The following is a 20,956-nucleotide window of genomic DNA, read 5'->3' as shown; positions in this document are numbered from 1 at the left end:
TGCCTATCTAGCTAGCTACGTACATATTTTATATATATGTGTGTATATATATATATATATAGACAGAGAGAAAGGGGGGAATGGAAATAAAAGGCAGCAAAGACACCAGTCTTAAAAAAAGAGAACAGTGTTTATTATATTATAAAAAGGGATTTAAAAAGTGCTGGCTGTTCTCAAATGAAAATTTTAGGTCCAACAATAAGTTCATATCCAGTACCTTTGAAACATTTCCATAGTGCAGGGTTATGGTCTGTTTCAGAAATTTATTTCTCTCTCTCTCTCCCTCTCTCCCACACATAAGTCCAGAATCCTTTAAAAAGAATGTCTGCTAGCTTCCTCTTGATGTTTTTTTCCAACTTAATCTTTCTTACTTCCAAAATCAAACCCTCCTTCACAAATGGCAAACAAAGTCCACATAGTCTTTCCTCAACCTTTCTTCTTTAAATCTTTAAGTATTTTATTAAGTTAACCTGCTCTGGCTAATACAGCAAATTCTGTCTCTGCTCTTAAAGGAACAGCTTTAGCTATAGATATATACAGAAGAATAGTTAAAGCACAGGAGTACAGCTAGATCATGAATTTGAGTCAATGCTCTGTGGAAGTCTGACCATTACGAAGAAAGAACTGAAGGCAAGAAAGCAGTTGTGATCTTATGTTAACAACTGCGTGCTATGATGAGGACAGCAAGAGGGGCTAATGACAGGAGTCCTACTAAAATATTTTCTAGGGTCATCAGTGTTTTGGATCCTTTAGGGTATCATCGAGCCTCTAGCATTTTCTTAATTTAGCAGTTTGGTGCAAGGGGTCATCAAATATTGTAATTTTTCACACAAGACATAGGGAACTCGGTAGTGGCAAAGGTACACAAAATGGAGTGCGAAGCAAAGACATCCCAGGCTGTGTACTACATGAACTGCAAAATGAACTGGCACCTCTCCTAAGTGTCATGTTTAATCATAGACTGACTTCAAGCTTTGTGCCCACTGAGTGACACGCAGCTACAGTTAACCTACTCCACAAGGAGGGATCCACCTTGGATCCCAGGAACTACCGCCCCATCAGTCTGACGAGCCTGATCTGCAAGGCCATGGAATGTATTATCATGGAACTTGTAAACAAAGACATTGGCAACCTTCAAACACTGGACCCCATGCAGTTTGAGTTCGTGAGGGGGCAATCTTGTCTCCTGAACCTGACTGACTTCTTTGAATCAGTCTCCAGAGCCGTGGACAAGGTTAAGGTGGTCCACACAGCCTATCTAGACCTTGCCAAGGCCTTCGACACCATCCCCCACTCTGGAATCATAGATAAACTTTCTAAGCTGGGCATTAATCCCTACATCACTTGATGGGTTGCCACTGGCTTACTGACAGAACCTACACTGTAAAAGTAGCCAACTCCAAATCCAGCTCCAGACAAGTGACAAGCGGAGTACCTCAGGGTTCAGTCCAGGGACCGCTCTTGTTTGGCATCTACTTCTCTGATGTACAGGCCAACAATAAGGGACTCTGGCTAACAAAGTTCTCAAATAACTGCAAACTGGGAGCCATTATTGAATCCCCACATGATGTGGATATTCTACAAAAGGGCCTTACAGAAAGAGATGCTTGGTGCCAGAGCCATGGGCTCAAGGTCAGTGTCAAGAAATGTATAATTATCTACTTTGGGAAAAAACATGTACCCGTGAATTATCACATAGGTGGCAGTACACTAAACACCGAAAGTGTGATAAGAGACTTAGGGACACAGGTGAACAGTGGTCTCACCTTTGATAACCACATCGCCACAACAGTCAGGAAATCCTTCTATGTGGCACACCTCATCACTAAGGGCTTTTCATCCAGAAAAACGGAGGTCATTGTCCCACTGTACTCATCCCTCATTAGACCCATTATACCTCTCAAGATATCTTCAACTGCTGGAAAGGCCACAGAAATACCTCACTAAAAGAATCACAGGCCTAAAGCAGATGCCCTATGCTGACCATCTAAAAAAACTCCACCTATACTCTGTCACATATCATCTACTCAGAGGCAATCTCTGCTTAACATACAAGGTCATGTCAAACCCAGGGCTGTTGGACATGCTACACTTAAAGAAATCCCAATCCCTCAGAGACACATGCTCCAGGGATCTAAACATTGTCATCACAATGAACAAAACATGCTGGAGGGATAGGTTCCTGACCCAGAGACTCCCCAGACTCTGGAATAGACTGCCCATACATGTCAAGCAGAGTGCCTCTTTGGCCCTCTTCAAAAGGAACCTTGATGATTGGATGGGAGATAGGAAATTCACCCCAGGGATCACGTCAGTTGCCCTGCTAGACAGGGGTCACCCCAGGGATCACATCAGTTGCACTGCTAGACAGGTGTCCAGGGAAGTAAATACTGTGGGAAGAAATAGCCAGGGAAATGTTATGGCTAGGCTAGTATAGGCCCTAGGGTCAAAAGCCTAGTACCAACCTATGAACCTATAAACCTATAAGAATAGCCAAAGGAAGTATAGAGAACATGTTATGCACTGTAACATAATCAATTTTCATTTAAAACTGGGAAGTCAAATAAATAGGTTAACAAAGTTTAAATCTCATTGCTCAACTTACATTGTTGCATGAGGGGGATGTACAGACAAATACAACGGAGATGAAATAAACAATGCACAGAGCATAGTGTTTGCACAGACAATGAGAGACAGTGTTTATATAGTAAGATGCCTGAATGATTAATAAAATGGCAATATAAAACAAGTACATCACAACAGTGTTGGGCATTATCAGAAATAAAATGGAGAAAGCAAAGTATGGAGCTATCTATAGGCAGAACACCGACTGCATATGTAACAGTGATTTATTAAGGATCAGATTTAATTGATGGTTACATTCATGGCTATTATGTCTAGCTAGTTACTGGAGAAAGTTGAAGCAGCAATCTGCAGAAGAGCTTGGACTGAGTGACAATAAATCAACATTAAGAAGTATTAAGCTGAGCATCTTAGAAGAATCATGTTGAATTAACATCTAAATGGATGTTCCTACTAAGGTGAAGAAAACAGAAAAGACTGTCAGTATGTAATTTCTGATAAATATTCATTTCAGTCAAAGCAGTAAGACAAAAGTCAAAACAGAAAAAAAATATGAGGCTACTTAGCAAAAGGGCCAGAACATATACAAAAAGATGCATGATTTCCAGATGGCACACTGTAACAGAGTCAATACATCTATCTGTACCACCAGTAACCATATTTTGGGAAAGATGTGGGAACAAGATGATGCAACTACTGGCCAAATGTCATACTTCAGAAGGGTATTGAATTAACAGCTGACTTCACAATCGTTGCTGGAAGCAGTGGATGAGGGAGACAGGAAAAAAGGCATGATGAAATGGAGGAGTTGAATGAAAGGGAAAGACAGGAACAGGACATTTAGGTAAATAAGACATAGGAAGCATGTTGCTATAGTGAAATTATCTTTCATGTGTTAGCACTTTAAATTTTTGATAGGTGCCATCTCTTTCTGAGTTTATTATTATTATTGATTTATTTATTTACTTGCTGTATTTCTATCACAGCTGGCCATTGGCTCTATTACCTTTACCTATTTGCTCCATGCAAGACATCTCTAGGCCAGATATGGGTCCTATGATCTAATTTTTCTTCCTTAATCAGCTAAAGTTTTCCTCTTTGGCAAGAGTCAGATAGTAAAGAGTAGTCTAGCTTCCCATTCCAGTTGACAAACTATACTCCTACTTTAAAGCAACCTCACTCCCCCATGAAGTGTCCCACTGCATCCTGACTTCCTCAGTCAGTGCACTCTAGCAGTGTGTTGTCAGTAGGCCAAATCTCCTCTGGTACAAAACCCTCTATCTATTGATCAAGCAGAGAGCCAAATCCTCCCCTTTTCCTCAGGGTGGGTGAAATGGCTGTAGTCTCTGATTCCTCTCCTCTTTTGTCAGCTCTGTCTGGTGTCCAGACAATTAAACCAACGCAGACTGTCTTGGCCATGGTCCGGATTTCATCTCTGTACTCCACTGGGGCTGATTAACTATTCTTCAGTTTATGTGATATCTGATGAAAGGGTGAAAATAACAAAGACTGTAGTGATGAGCAGATGCCAGGAATTCTCTTCAGTGTGTCATCTTGGTAGCTTTCTGTCTGTTAGAAATTATTTTTTTGACTGAACGTGTATCAGTCTTTCATAAGGGAAGTAAAGCAGCAATGCTTCTCATGGTTAGTGTATTACTTATGTTTTAGGGTGGGCTTTATCAGAGGACTTTATTGTTTGTACAGAGAACAAATGGCTTTTACACCTTTGTATACTTACGTTAGTACCCTGTACAATGAAATCAAGATGTTATTGTTTTTCTCATGTGTCTAAATTTTTATCCTTCTCCACAAACACAAACACATGCACATGAGTGCATGCATACACACACACACACACACACACACACACACACACACACACACACACACACACACACAAACATAAAACCAAAATGCTATATAAGGTGTTTCAGAAAATATTTCCTTACCCCTGAGTCGTTTCAGTCTTTGTTCTCTTCTTCTTCTCCTTAAGATCATCAGAAGAACAAAAAGCAACAAGATCCCAACAATGATGCAGGAAATGGTGACCAGCATCTTAAGTCCCTCATTTGTAGCCAGTCCATCACCATTCTGGACCACTGATTTTATTAGAGGAGGGATTGTACCTTGTGAAGAAAGATCAAAGTTATTAATGCCTACAAAGAACACAAAGGCAAATGTTTCACTAAATAGGGAACATATCAGTGTTAATGAAGTATTCACACACACTGGAATGCAAACCAAATTTCATAGATTAGTACTAAGCTAACTGCCCTTGCAAGCCATTTTAAGCCTAGCCAATTATCCCTTCTGAGACTCAAACCCTGCACTTTGTATTTGTAAGGCAAACACCTTAACCATTAGGCCACCCTCTCAATTTCTATCACAAGACAGTCCGGTCCAAACCTTGGAGTGATGGTATAGTTACACTCAGTCCTGCTTTTCAACATACCCCAATGATTTTGACCCATTGCTGACAAAGACGATGCCCTGAAGGGTGTTGTGAATTAGGCCATTTCAAGTATCACCCATGATATGAAACACGAGGAAAATGTTTTGCAGCAATCAATTTGAAAATTTGTTACCTGAGAACTTTAATGAAAATAGTCATGTGCAGCAAATCCACTCATGTTAACTACCTTAGAGATAATGCAGCTCCATCTGGAAAATATTTTCATGTTTAAGAGACATCATAAATGAAACTGATGAAAAAGTATCAAAACAATAGCAACAAAAAAAAGATGATGGCAGGACAGATAATATTATATAAAAATGTTAACTATTTCTTCTTGCTATAGCTATACTGCAGTGTTCTACTGTAGTGAATAAAGTATATCAAGCTCTTAGCTTTCAGAATTACTGATATTCTGCTGACCAAAACAATGGCAGTTTTAGTTCACTGAACACTGATTAAGGATAAGCATGCTTCTGGTATTATCTTCATTGCAGATGTGACTGTAATTTTAGCTTAATCCAGGAATACTAGAAAGAAAACAAGGACAATAATGCTGCACTACCTAAAACTTATGTTAAGGAATGGATACAGGTACAAAAGCCAGCAGAATTTATAATCAGTGTTAGATATTCTGTTAGAGGCAAGAAAGTCTATCAATGGCTTCTAGTACTGCATCTCTGCCTTCCTTGTTCATGCCTTATAGTCTTCACGGTGAGACAGAAGTTGTATTAGTTAATGAATATCAATAAAGTAGTAACACTTGTCATAAATCATGGAGTTTGGGATTAAATGGCAGTACAGGACATTTTAAGAACCTGCAGTGTTATAATTTGTCAGAGAAGAGATGATGCCTCTTACAATTTCTATGATAAGAAATGGCAGTTGAGAAAGAAATATCATCCTTAACCCTGCTAAATAATCTTCAAAACATTGTTTTGAAAGCTGTTGTTCCCTCAGCAATACTGTTCATCTTTTCTTTTGTTAATTAAAACCAGCAACAACAGTGACAAATGCCAAAAGCTATGTGTGGTACTAGAGTGTGTACTGTACATCTTACAAAAAATAACAGATGTGATAAAGTATGGAGCTGTTGTATTGGAGGTCATGTCTGAAAAATATCAAATCAATTCTACTTCAGCCACTCACATAATAGTAAATGTCTGGCAATATCTTTTGAAGGAGTAAGGCCATGAGCTACTAATATCCTTAATTGCCAGTCCTACTAATAGCCTTCATTGCCAGTCCTGGTTTGTGCCCATCGTGTTCTATAAAGAAACTATCTACAAGAAACCCATGATTATAACTGTCTTTACACATTCACACAAACTCCACAGAACTTTCCATTCATGGCCAGCGCCATATCCTCTCACTGACCAATATATGCAGATACATTAAACGATGTGTGAAGCAAGGTACCCCCTTATAATAGAGACATTTCCATAGCTCACACAAAATTAACATCACCTCAGTGATATTCTAATCCCACATTCAAATCTGAACCAAATTTAAAAATACAGCACTACTAAAAAAGTTGAGAACAGTTAACAATGTGGTACTGAGACCAAAATGTTGTGGAAATATGCATGCTGTGTGAAAAAGGTTATGTCGGGGTCAGCTAAATTGAGGAGTGGCTTAGAAGATGTAAACATGGTATATGCCATATTTAAGTGATTAGCTCATGCTAGCATACCATTAATGTTTGTGTCTTTCGGCTTTTCCCAGTTAGGGGTCGCCACAGCGGAACTCCGGTCCGCTAATGATCGGTAGTTGATTTTTACATGCCGCGTTACCAGCCCTGACGCACAACCTTCAACGAAGGTACTCCCATTCACGCATGTCTCCACGCAGACGACGCTCTAGCTGAGAACCAAACTGGACAGCGTCTTACTGTGAGGCGACAACGCTACCGCAGCACCACCACAGCGGCATACCATTAATAAATAGTGTTAATACTAATGGGAAATGCATGTCACATGGTTTTTTGACCAGCATTTGGCAGTTATTGTAAATAATATATGGAGGCTGCTATCATATATTCAGTGACTGTAATTTGTAAAGATCTCAGTGAACATTATAAATGTTACCTTTTATCAAAAATGAGCAGATATATTAATTTTCGGATCAATGAGCAGCAGGTGGCTTTGAAGTATAATTCTCTGTAATGTATTACATTTTTGTAATAACAATCTCGTTTCCATTTTACTTGTATAACTCATAAGTTGCCCTCAAAATATCTTGAAGTTTCACTGAAAAAAGCAGCACACCTTCAGACATCAGAAATTCCCTAAATATAAGATAATTAAGAAAAAGCTCTGGATTTAGAAATTCAGCTTATTCTTAACAGAAAGTATAATAGCCAAGAAGCCTTTAAGATCCACTGTGACACATTTCTACTCAACGCAGAGGGAAAACAATTGAAGGCATTTTACATTGCTTCCTTTTAAGAAGTGGAGAAAGGCAAACTAGTAGCACTAACAGTCATTCAAGAATTATTGCAAATCGCAAAGAATTTGCCATTCATTCATCAGAGATGCCCATGTAACTTAGCAAAAGAACTGAGCTAAAGCCTATACGCTTAAGATGAGTGATTAATTGATAAAAGTCAGGAGAGTTTATGATAAAAGAAATAAGGAAAAAAAGGCAGGTAAAAACAAATCTGATATTATATAAAGTTGTAGATGTATTCAAAGTGATTAAAATTATAAGTACACAGTAAAGGACATTAAATTAGGAAATGAAATCATTTATGTTAAATGTGGGCTAAATAATAAAAGTGAAAAAATTAAAATGAAGTGAGAATGCACTGCAAGATAAGGGCAAGAAGACGGATAACCAGGAGGTGCAAAGTATGACAAAGTTGAAAATCAAGCCTCCTTTAATAAGTTTGGCTATAAGCATGACAGAAAAAAAGTTGTTGATGTTGTTGTTGTGTCTTTCAGCTTTTCCCGGTTAGGGGCCGCCCGGCAGAAAAAAAGTGACTAGTATTAATTAATTCTATAGAAGCTACAGTAATTTCAATCATTTTGTGAATACATAAAAAAAATTAAAAACGTGTGTTCTAATAATTTGCATGTTATTTAGACAAAATAAGGAATGGATTGTCTGTTGGCATTGTTAAATGGAAGGACTAAATGGCTGATGTCTGAGAATTCAAAATGGCTTGAGTGAAAATCTCAAAATGAATAAACTAAGTGCTGAATTTAAATTTGCAGAGTTACATAATTGAATGATATCATGAGGAAAATACTTTTAAAGTATTACAGATGAAAGAAAGATGCTGAAAATAAGTCAATGTGCATAATACTCACATTCTGGTCAGCAAGTAAAGCTATTAGGTTGGAAGTTATTGATATTTGAAAATAGAAATAAAAAATGCTTAAGACCTTTTACACTGTAGTACTGAGGTATGAAGCTAATGCACCCGCTGATTGTGTCTTTCGGCTTTTCCCGGTTAGGGGTCGCCACAGCGGAACTCCTGTCCGCTAATGATCCATAGTAGAGTTTCACGTACTGGCTTGCCGGGCCTAACGCACAACCTTCAATGAAGAAACGCCCATTCACGCATGTCGCTACACAGAAGACGCTCTAACTGAGAATCGAAGGGCAACGTCTAACTGTGAGGCGACAATGCTACCGCAGCACCACCACCGCGGTATAAGCTAATGCACCCACTATCTGGGTCATTTGGCTTGGGAAAACTGGGGCATAGTAAAATGTATTCACACTGAGCAAGCAGTGTAAATCTGTGCAGTATCAACCTTGCATTCATACAGCCTTTTCAAATACTGCACAAATAAACGCAGTGGTAACTTGCATGACTATGTTCATTCATTTACATTCATTTGAGAATCTAGCAAGGAGAATATAATTCTCAAATAAGACACTGTTCTAGTAACTAGTAGAACAAAACAAGAATTGAAATTAATGAAAAGTTTAGAAGTCATAAAGAAATGGACTTAGCTAGCAAAATTGTAAATGTTGTGGTCAATGTTGCAAATGAAGGTGATTTTGCATTTGTATATTTATTAACAAGCTATGAACAAAGTGATTAAAAAAGAATTACCAGTTGCTTATCATTGAGAAAAGGGTCTCAGCTATGTTAAATGCTACATCATTTTCAGTATCAGATGCGAACCAGTGATTCTGGCAGATATAGTTAGAATACATTTTTTGTTGCATACATTTAACTCGTCTTTAGGAAGGAATAGTTTACTAAATTTTTGTCTGGCATTCTTTTATGTAAGGCTAGCTAGCCCCTTTAATGAACTCTGTAACTTCAGACCAACTGTCATTCTCTGCTTTTTGTCTAATATTCCTGAGAAATACACCATGAATGAAGATCTATCGACTAAAACTGTCTTTCTGGAAAATGTCTTAAGCCCTTGATGTTGCAACACTAGGTTTTTACAAAGAAAATGTAACCACACACAGACCACCTAGTGGAGATTCAAAATATCAAACCCACAGTGCACGTGTAATGCTATGCATACGCTGTCCTGAATGCAGTGTACACACTATGTGGTGAGTCCACTCCCATGACCTAACTTTGTACCTCTCATTTCAAATTGTTTAGCCGCTACTCTAAGTTACCAGTCCACCAAATCAGGTTGCATCCCTCCCCACGAGTAGGTAGGCTGTTACCCCCCCCCCCCCCACACACACACACACACACACACACACACACACACACACACACACACACACACACACACACCCTCCCTCCCTCTCTATTTGGATATTGTAGCATTTGGATTGCTAGTTGTCCCTGAGTCATCTGGGCCACAGACAGTTACATCATTCCTCTAAGCCTTGGAATTAGCAGAGGAAAACAGGTTCATTTGTGTAGTGCACAGTGAAGGCAACATAACTATTCAACAGAAAAAGAAATGATAGAGAAAAAATATGATCAAGAAACCTTTCTTTATGTGGAGAGACTGATGGCAAATCTGCAATATGATAAAAATAAAATTATTTTTTTCAGAACATGGCAGAACATTTTGATTGAAGGATGAAAGCCAGAAACTCACAGGGACATCAAAAACACACAAAAAAGTTTGAACAATTCAAGAATTAAAACATGAAATTCTTTCTTACACTAAAAGGAATCAACAGTAGAAAAGAAATGCTTATAAAGAAATCCTTAGACAATGAAGCACCAAACACAGGTACACGTAATGAATACATTCAAGCGGTTATTAATCTTTAGCCTGTATTTGTTTCTTTGGGTTGTTTATTTTGTCAGTTTGGTAACTGGGGTAGAGCACTGATCTAAATGGACCTATTTCAGTCTCAGCAAACAAGGCAAGTTAACAAGTATTATGGCTATGAAACAAAGTTGCGTGAATTCAGTAATAAATTAATAACAGTGAAAGTACAGGGGCAATAGGAAGGGATGGCTAGTGAAAGTATGGAGAAAAAAGAAGAGAGTGGAATAGTGATGCGACAAAGCACAAAGTTAAAAGACAGAAAAAGTAAGGTAATGGCACCCAGAAATTAACTGTATACTGTACAATACGTATAATGTGGAGGAGATTCACGTATTAGTGCGAGGAAATAATGTGAAGTAGACAAAGGTGCATGACTGGTGAAGGTGAGAGAGGGAGATTAGGTGAGCTGTCCAGAGGGAAAGCATTTGCAGCCTGATTCAGGTTTGAGATGCTGAGCATGAAGAGATGGGTCCAACGTGAGGTATTTAATATTAGTAGGGATGGAGTCCCAGAGTTTGGGCCTAGGGTGATGAAGGCATGGTTACTGCAATGAAGTCTGGTTCTGGGATATTCAAGAAGTGGACCAGAGTGGTTATGATCTCCTAGAATGCAACTGGAGGATCGTCTGACAAGGTTGGAGGTAAGGGCAGGGCAGAAGTGTTCTTTAAAGAGCTTTTAAATTTGGGATCTAAAAACCAGGTTAGAAGATTGTTGGACAAGTAGCCAAATGGCTGTATTAAATGTGATATAATGACATGCATTCATAGAGGAGAGGGTAATAAAATGGCAGATAGATTTGCTCAACATTTGCATGCTGGAGGAGTTTTTCTTTGGATGCTGCTGCAGCCAGTGGACATCCATATTCAAGCTGAGCTAGTAGAATGCCATTGTCTGTGGTTATTCCTGGTTGGTTTGGAGAGAAAGGAGGAAATATTATAGGATCAAAATATTAGGGAATTTACTTCCTTCCAAATTTGTTCTAGGTGAAGGTGAAATTTCAGTGTGGGATCAAGCTGCATACCAAAGTATTTGAAAGATATTACCTGGTCAATGGGGTTGTCAGTATGGTCATGGGTAAAAAGTGATTGAGAGTTCTTTCAGCCATATAAGGGCATTACCAAACAGCACAGCTTTAATTTTGAAAGTGCTCAGCATTAACATTTTATTATGAAGTCATTTGATAAGGGAAAGGAAGTCATCCTGTAGTTATTGTTGTATGGCTGAGGAGGTTAGGTTTGAGTGAAACAACAGCATGTCATCAGCATAAAGTAAGACAGAGAAGTGAATGAGTTCAAGTGATAATTTATTAATGAAAATGGATAAAAGAAGGGGAGGCAGAATGGATCCCTAAGTGACTCCTTTAAGGAAGGGAGTGGATCACAGAGGGTGCTCTGAAAATAACAGAGAAATACCAATTAGAAGGATAACTTTTAAACCAAATGGGCTTATTTCAATTTCACTTACATGATATTACAGAATGTTATGGATAAACAGATTAAAAGCTCTGGTGAGATCAATAAAGATGGTTCCAGTGAGGAGACCTTTGCTCATAGCCAACAAGATGTTATCAGAAAGTGTACAGAGTGCCGTGGAAGTGATCCTACCAGCCCAAAAGCCATGCTGTTTTGCAGATAATAGATGATATAGAGGGATGTAATGGGTGAGTTAATTGTAAACTAATTTTTCAAGGATTTTACCAAGTATTTGAAGAATAGAGTTGGGATAGAAGTCAGTGGTGTTGGATGGGTTAGTTTTTTTGGGATGGTGTTAAACAACGGTTTTCCAGATATCAGGTATGATGTTTTGAGTTAGGCAAAAATTATAAATGTAAAGAAGGGGTGGTACTATGATATCCTAATATAGGAATACGAACCATTGGAAAAGATTGTCAGGGCTAGCAGTTGACTCAGTTTTTAGTTCTTCAAGTAGCGGGACTTTTTACCTTTGATTGTTTTGAAATGGAAGGTTGAATATAGGAGGCAAGAGAGAGAAGGGGTCATTAATGTAATCAGAGATGGAAGTGCAATTAAGTGGAAGCTAAAATTAGTGGCTGTGAGGTGAGATGAGGAGGAGGAGTGACTTAGCTGGATCAGTAAGGCCTGTCAGGCAGTTGACTTCAGCCCAGAATTTTTAAGGTGAGATGAGAAGGGATGACTGATGCTTTTTCATAATGTGAGTTTTATGCCTCCAGATTGCCCGTTTAGCTATATTTCTTAGCTTAGCATAGTGTTGCCCAAGGGTGAGGATGGGTTGTTTTTCTATGTATGTCAAGCATTGTCCCTAAGACAAAGGAGGCATTGAGTTATATGTGAGCTACTTGTTTTTTGGGGGGTTTATAGAGCTGTGTAATTTTAGGAAAGAGTGAGTCCTGGAATTTAGTGAGAAATTGTGCAAGGAGAATGCTGCAGTGGTTAGGGACAGTAGAAGAAAGAATAGGAGACCAGTCTAATGAGGCTAGAATTGTTCTTAGTTTGAAAATGTTGGATTGGGAATTGTTTCAAAACAATATGAGAGAAGAAGGGACTTTATGCGGTGGGAGATATTGAAGGTGACTGGACAATGATCACGGAAGGAAGGGGTAGAATGAAAATTTGAGAAATAATGTTAGAATTATTAATAATAAAAAGACCAAGAAGTGAGTCATGAGAAGAGTTAGGGTTTGGTTTTGTAGGCTCAGTGACCAGTTATGTGAAGTTTAAAGTAATCAAGGATTTCCAAGATATTGTTCTGATTAGAGCCAAGAAGATAGTGATTGAAGGCCCCTAGTAAGATGACGTTTTTGAGATTTTTTATTGAGTTCATTTCAAGCAGAAGGGTTTTGAATTTGGTTGAGGATGTGGGAGGATGGAGGTAAATGATACCAAGATGTATATGGAAGTTGTTAGGTGAGGGCACACAGAAAGGAAGCCAGTTAGGAAGAGACTCTAAGGTAGATTTGCTCTGAGCTAAGAGCTGGACATTTAAATAAGATTTAAAAAGCAGCAGTGTCCCACTGCCAGGTCTAGAATCAGGTCTCCCATCATGATAATAGTTTTACTTAGGGAAGAAGGGGTGGATGGAAGGATCAGTGAGTCTGAGCCATGAGTTTGTTAAACCTATGAGGTCAGGGTGGTGCAGGATGAAAAAGCTGTTTAACTGGTCTGTTTTTTCTTGCTACTATGGGAGATAAATAAAACAAAGATGAAAGAGATGAGCCAGAGTTCATAGGTTCATAGGTAGGTACTAGGCTATCTATCCAAAGGCATTTATAAGCCTAGCCAGAATGTGTTGGCTTTCGCCACCCCCTTAGATTAGTTCCCTGTGCCTCTGTACAGCACAGCCACTGAAGTGATCACTGGGGTAAACTTTCTGTTTTCCATCCACTCATCAAGGTTTCTTTTGAAGAGTGTTAGCGAGGAGCTCTGCTTAATGTAGATTGGGATCTTGTTCCAAAGCATGGGAAGTCTCTGAGACAGGAATCTATCCCTCCAGCACATACTATTTATTATTGTGGTGAGGTTTAGCTCCTTAGAGTGTGTGGCTTGAGGATATAAGGTTTTCTTTAGGTGGAACATGTCCATCAATTCTGGGTTGGACATGGCCTTGTATGTCAGGCAGAGATCACCTCTGGGTAGGCGGTATGCAACTGAGTACAGCTGGAGTTTCTTCAGTCGAGCTGCATAGAGCATCTGTTTGAGGCCAGTGATCCTCTTGGTGAGGTACTTTTGTGGTGTTTCCAGCTGTTGCAGGTGTCTTGTAAGGTACATCCCAAATGGGGCGTGGTACTCTATGATGGGTCTGATGACTGATGAGTAGAGGGGCACAATGACCTCTCTTGATCTGGATGCAAACCCTTTTGTGATTAGGTGGGCCACGTAGAAGGATTTTCTAATGACTTTGGCAATGTGATTATCAAAGGTGAGATTATTATCTACTTGGGTCCCCAGATCCCTTATTACATCTTCTGTATTTAGGGGACTATTTGTTTTTTCCAAAGGGGATGACTATGCACTTTTTGGCATTTAGCTTGAGGCCATGATTTTGACACCAGGTATCCGTCTCAGTGAGACCCTTTTAGAGGATGTCTGTGTCAGCTGGAGAGTTAGTTATAGCCCCAATTTGCAGTCATCTGCGAACTTGGTCAGCGATAGTCCTCCTGTGCTTGCCTGTACCCCTGAGAAGTATATGCCAAACAGGAGGAGTCCTAGAACTGAGCCCTGGCGAATGCCACTTGTAAACGTTTTATAGTCAGACCTAGCTCCCACAACTCTCACCATGTGGGATCTGTCCATGAGCCAGTTGGCAACCCATCTTGTGACATAGGAGTTTATGTTCAGGCTGGTCTATAATACCAGAATGGGGAATGGTGTCAAAGGCCTTAGCGAGGTCTAGGTAGGCTGTGTGTGTACCACCTTTCCCTTGACTATAGCCTTGGTAACTGTCTCAAAGAAGTCCACCAGGTTTAGAAGGCATGATCTGCCCTTAACAAAGCCGAACTGTGTAGGGTCCAGTGTTTGGAGGTTCCCAATGTCTGTGTTAATGAGTTCCATGATGATGAGCTCCATGACCTTGCAGACCAAGCTAGTCAAGCTTATAGGGCAATAGTTTCTGGGGTCTGTTGTGGCTTCACCTTTGTGGAGCAGAATAACCATTGCTGTGCGCTACTGTATGGGTATGTAGCCTGTGGAGAGGCTGAGTTTGAACAGTGTGTTTAGGTGAGGGGTTAGTTCGTCTTTGAGCTCATGTAGGATGCAGCCTGTGACACCATCTGGTTCTATTGATGTTGTGTTTTTGGCTTTGGAGAGGGCTGTACCTGAGTGTCTGTGATTTCAGGGACTCTACATTCTTCTGGTATGGTTATGGGCCCTTTCGGGGGTGAGAGGGGGGTGATGTTTGCGTTGAACCTGTCTGCCAGGATGTTGGTGATATCGGTTGGTTTAGTGTATTTTGTGCCATTCTGCACTAACTTGAGCATTGCCACTTAGATTTCTGACATAGATAAAGAATACCTTGTGGTTATCTTTAGAGTCCTTGGCAATTTTTCTCTCAAAGCTCGCCTTAGATGATTTTATGAGGGATCGTAGTTTCTTGCTGATACTGATCAGGGATGTCTTCCCTTCTTGGGAGTTTACTCTTTTCTGTACTAGTTTCCTCCTTCTATTGTATAGCTTGTTTATGGCAGGATTCCACCAGACTGGTTTCCTTTTCCTAGAGGAGTGAGTCTTCGTTTTGCTTGGGATGGCACAATCCATGCATTCTTGCAGGTGCCCGTAGAGTGCATTAGTAAAGGATTTTGCAGCTTGGACAGTGTTATCCTTCAGCATGGGGGCTTTGAAACTTTCCACCTCGGTCTTAAGTAACGTGAAGTTTGCTTTTGAAAAGTTTTTCACTGTGTTTTTTTTGTCTGGGGGTGGGGGCGAAATGTGGATATCCAAAGTGATTTGTTTACAATCAGATCTAACCAATGAGGGGTTGACCTCCGGTGTGGAACACCGGTCACCAATGTTGGTGATGATCAGGTCCAATATGTTGTCACCTGTGGTGGGAGTGTTGACCAGTTGAACCAGGGCGTTTGAGTTTATAAATTCTAGGAAATGTTGGGCAAGGGAGTTAGTACTTGAATAGCTCTCCCAGTTAATGTTTGGGTAATTGAAATCACCCAATATTAGGGTATTTGGTAGGACCTTAATGTTTCCCAGTGTTTCCAGAAATGCGGAATGGGAGTCCTGGGACATAGTGGGTGATCTGTAGCAAGCTACAATTTGAATTGCAGTTTTGCCCATTGTTAGTTGCACGTGTATGATCTCTGAAGCATTGTGCTGTGCCACTAACCTGGAGGTGTGGGTATCCTTGATGAATATGGATACGCCCCCACCTTTTGTATTTTGGTTTAGGTTCTGTGGGCGAAATGTATGGTATGAGTTGTAGCCTGGTAGTGCTGGGGTGCTCTCTGGAGCCTTAATCCAGGTTTCTGTTACTGCACATATATCAATTTTCTCCATACTGAGGAGTGCCTTGAGTGCATGCATTTTGAGGTTTAGACTTCTGGCGTTGAGTAGCATTACCCTCAGTTTTTTGTTACTTGTGCTATTTACGGCGGTGGGCTTGTCTTTTGAGCCTTGCCTAAAAAAGGCACTATGGGGGTGGCAAGAGCCTTGGCCAGTATTCAAAAGCCTAAGGGTGACAGGTGCAAGCCATCTGTAGCGAACAGTGTGGCTTGTCAAGCATGTCATCCCAGGTGGACAGACACTGGATCCCCTTATTAGGTTCAATATTGTTGCATAGGAGCAGGAGGAGTATTTTAAGGGTGAACTTATTCAGGAATCTGGGTGGTTTAAGGGATTATGTTATAAGAGATGAGCTGGTAGTATAAAGAAGTGAGAGTAGATGTGACATGCAATGAAAAGTGTATAAGGGAGGGGATAGGGTTTGGGTGTGTGCATACTTGGGTATATGAAGAGGGATGTTGAATGGAAATTACTAAGGTAAGAGAAATAAGGATTTTGAGAGATGTGTGAGAAGTGTGTGTCCATTTAATAGGGAAGGAAACTCTAGTATTGTATGTAGATGAGTAATAAGACAAGATCACTAGGAGACTGTAAGCTCAGATGAAAAGTGGGAAGGACATTTCAAAAGACATGAAACCCTTGAGGGCTTTTTTTGGAGAGACCATGTAGGTCAATCTGAAAAGTTGAGAGGTGGGGTGAGGGGTAGGAATGTGTTTGGAAGACAGTGATTATGAAAGAGAGAAGGTGGTTTCAGGGGATTTGTATGTTTGCTTGTATAGCTATACGATGTGCTCCTTTAAGCTGCAATTATGATATGAGCAAAAATGGGAGGGGATAGTAAAGAATAAAGGTGTGAGTTTGGGTGTGGCTGGGGAAATGGAGGGTGAAAGGGGAGAAAGAAGCAGAAAAACACATTTGTTTGTGGGGCAATCAGTTTGCAAGTGTGCAGAAGACTCAAGAGAGCAGGAAGCCTTCCAAACCAGTAAAAAAATCTTATTGTGAAATTGATAATTATGAACAGAAAGTCATTTCTCTTTTCAATGCTAGATCCCAAAAGAAAGTTTAAAAATAATTATGTCTACACAAATAGCACCCAAATTGGATTACAGACTTGCAACATTAGAAACATGATATGGTCTTTATATATTGCTGTGATGATTTATGCTTACAGGTTTATTTCCAGATATACTGAAGGATATCATAATATTACTTTATAGAAAAAGAACCATTGGGAAATATTAGAAATTGCAGAGTAGTTTATCTTTTGCCACATTTGAAAAATAAAGGATGATTTCATTATAAGTTAACCAATTATTTTGAACAAGAGGTATTTCTAATTCACAGGTAGCAAGGTTACTGCCCCCCCCCCCAACAAAAACTGCTCTACAGGCTTCATTTCAGAAGCTCTATTGAAAGTATGTTAATAATTAATTCTTAAGGTTTAGATCCATGGTGTGATCCATGCTTTGTTAGATGAGGCACAACTCAGTATATCTTCACTTAAATTGTAAAGTTCTTATTCAGAAGAGAGTGTCAAGCAAGGTCTAATGAACTATCTTCAACATTTCTGCAAATTAAATGAACTGCACTACAGAACCTAGAAATCAGTCTTCTGTTTCTCATATGTGTAAGAATTTAGACTTTTTAGGCGAAATATCCCATGAAAATGGTGCAGAATTAGTAGTGGAAGAACCTGGAAGCAAGTCCTGTATTGCAGTTGATGGCAGATTAACAAATAATGCAAAATTAATTTCCAGTGAATTTAATAAGCATTTTTCTAGCTTAGCATTTGTCTGGACTCCTTTCATGCTGATAGAAGTTTCTGTCACATCTTAAGATCCCAATGTTTTACAGTATCTATGGAGATTATTAATAAATTATTTGCCAAAAACAGTAAAACTACCTCTACGGGGTTGGATAATATTTCAGTAAATTTCATTTAAAATAAAAAATATTGCTTAAGTCCAATTTTGAGAGAGACTATCAGTGACTTGCTAATGAATGACTACATTCCTAAGTCATGGAAAAAACATTCAATAACACCCATTTTAAACAGGTCAATAAACAAGACATCCAAAATTAGAGGCCTATCAGTCTGACAGTCTTGAGTAAGTGTTATGAAATATGTCTTATCCATTTTATAACAAATTCTGGCAATAACCACAACTACTTCAACATGATTTTTTTTTCAAAAAGACCTGCTTTTACAAACTTAGTAGAATTTTATGACCAAGTTAGTTTGGCCCTTGACATGGGTTTAAATATTGCAGCTATCTATGTCTATCTAACTAGAGCCTTTAGTAATTTGTTACACTATACAATTATTAAGGCATTAAAGAGGTATAAGTTTAATCTATAATTGATAACATGGGTCACTAATAAGTTAGTGGGTCATGCTCAGTATATAACAATTCAGGGGATGCAATCTGACTTTTTCCTGTTTTTATGGGCATTCCGAAAGGATCCGTTTTGGGTCCATATTTAATTGTGTCTTTTATACTTTTCCAATAACTAAAATATTGCTGGGTCAGTAAATATGTATAAGACTGCAATACTGGATTTGTGGCAGTTTCTCAGGATGGCTTTGTATTAATAAACAGATAAATAAATATGACATTTCACCATGGATATCTAATATTTTCTTAAATTTAAGCAAGCCAAAATGGAAAGTTGTATTTCTTGGTAAACCTGCCATAAAAACAGTGATTTGGGGCAGCTTAGGTTTGACAGAAGTTGAGGAATATAAAGATTTACTAATAACAACAAATAATCTGTAATAGCAACAAGAAATAATCTGTCCTCCAATAAACTTGCATACATTAGAGGTAAAGCATTAAGGCAAATGAGGTTAATGTTAAAGTAAATTTTTCTACGAGATTAGGAGAATATGATCATATTTTATAGTGCTTACTTGAGACCAATATTAAAATATAACAATTTTTTTTGTATGCATTGTTGTCATGAGCTTTAGTCTGTCCAATGACAATTTATGAAGTGCATACTAACTGGTCAGGATTTAATTTACTTGAATAGATGTATTACACTCAATTTATACTCACTTCATTTTAGATATTTCCAGGACAAGGCAGTCCTAACTTATGTAGCATAAAGGGATGATATGATGTGGGCATTATTACATTTGGATCTCTGTTCCAAGGTAACTAGTTTAAGGCATAAAAATCTAAATTTTTGTACTGATCAAAATAAAACTTCTTAGCAAAATAACTACCTTACCCATATTATTCTGAGAATCTGGAACAGAAAGAATAGGAAATTCAGACTCCCTTACATCTTTTAAGGTAAACTTGGATGCCTGGCCAGGCCAAAAACTAGATAATAGGAACTAAATATTGGTCTGCAAAAATGATGAACTTTACAGAATTTAACAAGGTTATATTAAATATGGCTGGAAAGAATCAAGACTGAAATGAATTTTAACAAGGTAAACCGTGTTGCTTTTTTCAGTACAATCTCTATTATCCCTATAGTTAATGAAAAGAGTATCAAACTGGAAAATGGAACCTTGACTATTTCTTAATACGTGCTTTATCCCATGCAGATTAATGGGTATTTACATATTGCTTTATATTCTTTCCTTTTTTTTGAATACCGTATTTCATACATAAGATTTCACTGGTAATAGATGACTTGATATGTCAGTAGATGAATGTGCACGGGTAATAAATGACTTGATATGTCAGTAGGGCAACATTTTCAAGACTGGTTTATGTAGAACCATCATTATCCACAAGTAAATTACTCGATCTGGCCCAGAATAAGTGCCCTTAATAGGTCTGAGTGTGGCTGTGTAAATCTCATACTGCAGTAGTGGAGTAGGTTTATTGGAATATTCACGGTGTATTTCCTAGTAATGAAATGGGTTATGCATATCATTGTGTATTTTAGAAAACTGCTGCAATATCAATATCGCTAAATAAAATTAATTTTAAGACTATTTAATTGCCTAAAATATGTCTCAGCCCAATATTTGATTACTCATTTTCATTATTCTGCTTATGCATTTTCTCAAACTTTTATGCACTGGTAGAATAGTGATAAAGCCCTTTCTGGTAGAATAGTGATAAAGCCCTCACTACAGCCTTGTTGACTTTTGTACAGTTAGTGGCTGAGGTGACTGCCCATCCTGGGCAGTAACATGGGTGTTCCCTGCAGTGAGTCGTGGTGGAGGCTAACAACATTGTATTGACGGGGTGTAGATCAAGTAAACATAAGGGTGATGGGTGTGGCTGAGCTGACATAGAGGTGGGGTAATATGTTGCAAGCCCCCATTGCATGGCCACCCCTTGAGCTTCACTACAAACCACACTGGGAAGGGGGGTGACAGGTATTGCATAATGCACAAAATCCACAGTGGAATGATTAGGTTCATAGGTTCATAGGTTTATACTAGGCTATCTGCCCTAAGGCATTTATAAGCCTAGCCCAAATTTTTGTGGCTTACGCCACCCCTTATATGAAAAAATACTGTGCCCATTAGTTTGTTGTGCCTCTGTCCAGCAGTGACACAGAGATGATTCCCGGGGTAAACCTACGATCTCCCATCCACAGGTCTAGATTTCTCTTGAACAGAGTCAGCGAGGTGCTCTGCCTCACATGGACCGGGATTCTATTCCACAGCATAGGGAGTCTCTGAGTGATAAATCTATCCCTCCAACACGTCCTATTTATATTCGTGCTAAGGTTTAAGTCGCTTGCTCTAGTGG

The 20,956-nt window shown here is 39.0% G+C and overlaps 1 protein-coding gene across 2 annotated transcripts in view; it reads right to left on the bottom strand.

Moving 5' to 3' along the window:
• DSCAM (DS cell adhesion molecule) overlaps window positions 1-20,956 on the bottom strand; it is a 3,720,739-nt gene that overhangs the window by 411,127 nt on the left and 3,288,656 nt on the right. For both annotated transcript variants that reach the window (XM_044071570.1, XM_044071571.1), the window contains one exon: window positions 4,533-4,709. In XM_044071570.1, the coding sequence (XP_043927505.1) occupies window positions 4,533-4,709 (177 nt within the window). The remainder of the gene's footprint in view (window positions 1-4,532; window positions 4,710-20,956) is intronic.

This window comes from Protopterus annectens, chromosome 5.part0, assembly GCF_019279795.1.
Source record: "Protopterus annectens isolate FY-2018-M chromosome 5.part0, PAN1.0, whole genome shotgun sequence".
NCBI classification, from domain to species: Eukaryota; Metazoa; Chordata; order Ceratodontiformes; family Protopteridae; genus Protopterus; species Protopterus annectens.
The sequence above is the reverse complement of the archived record's forward strand: the minus strand, read 5'-3'. Positions and strand labels throughout refer to the sequence as shown.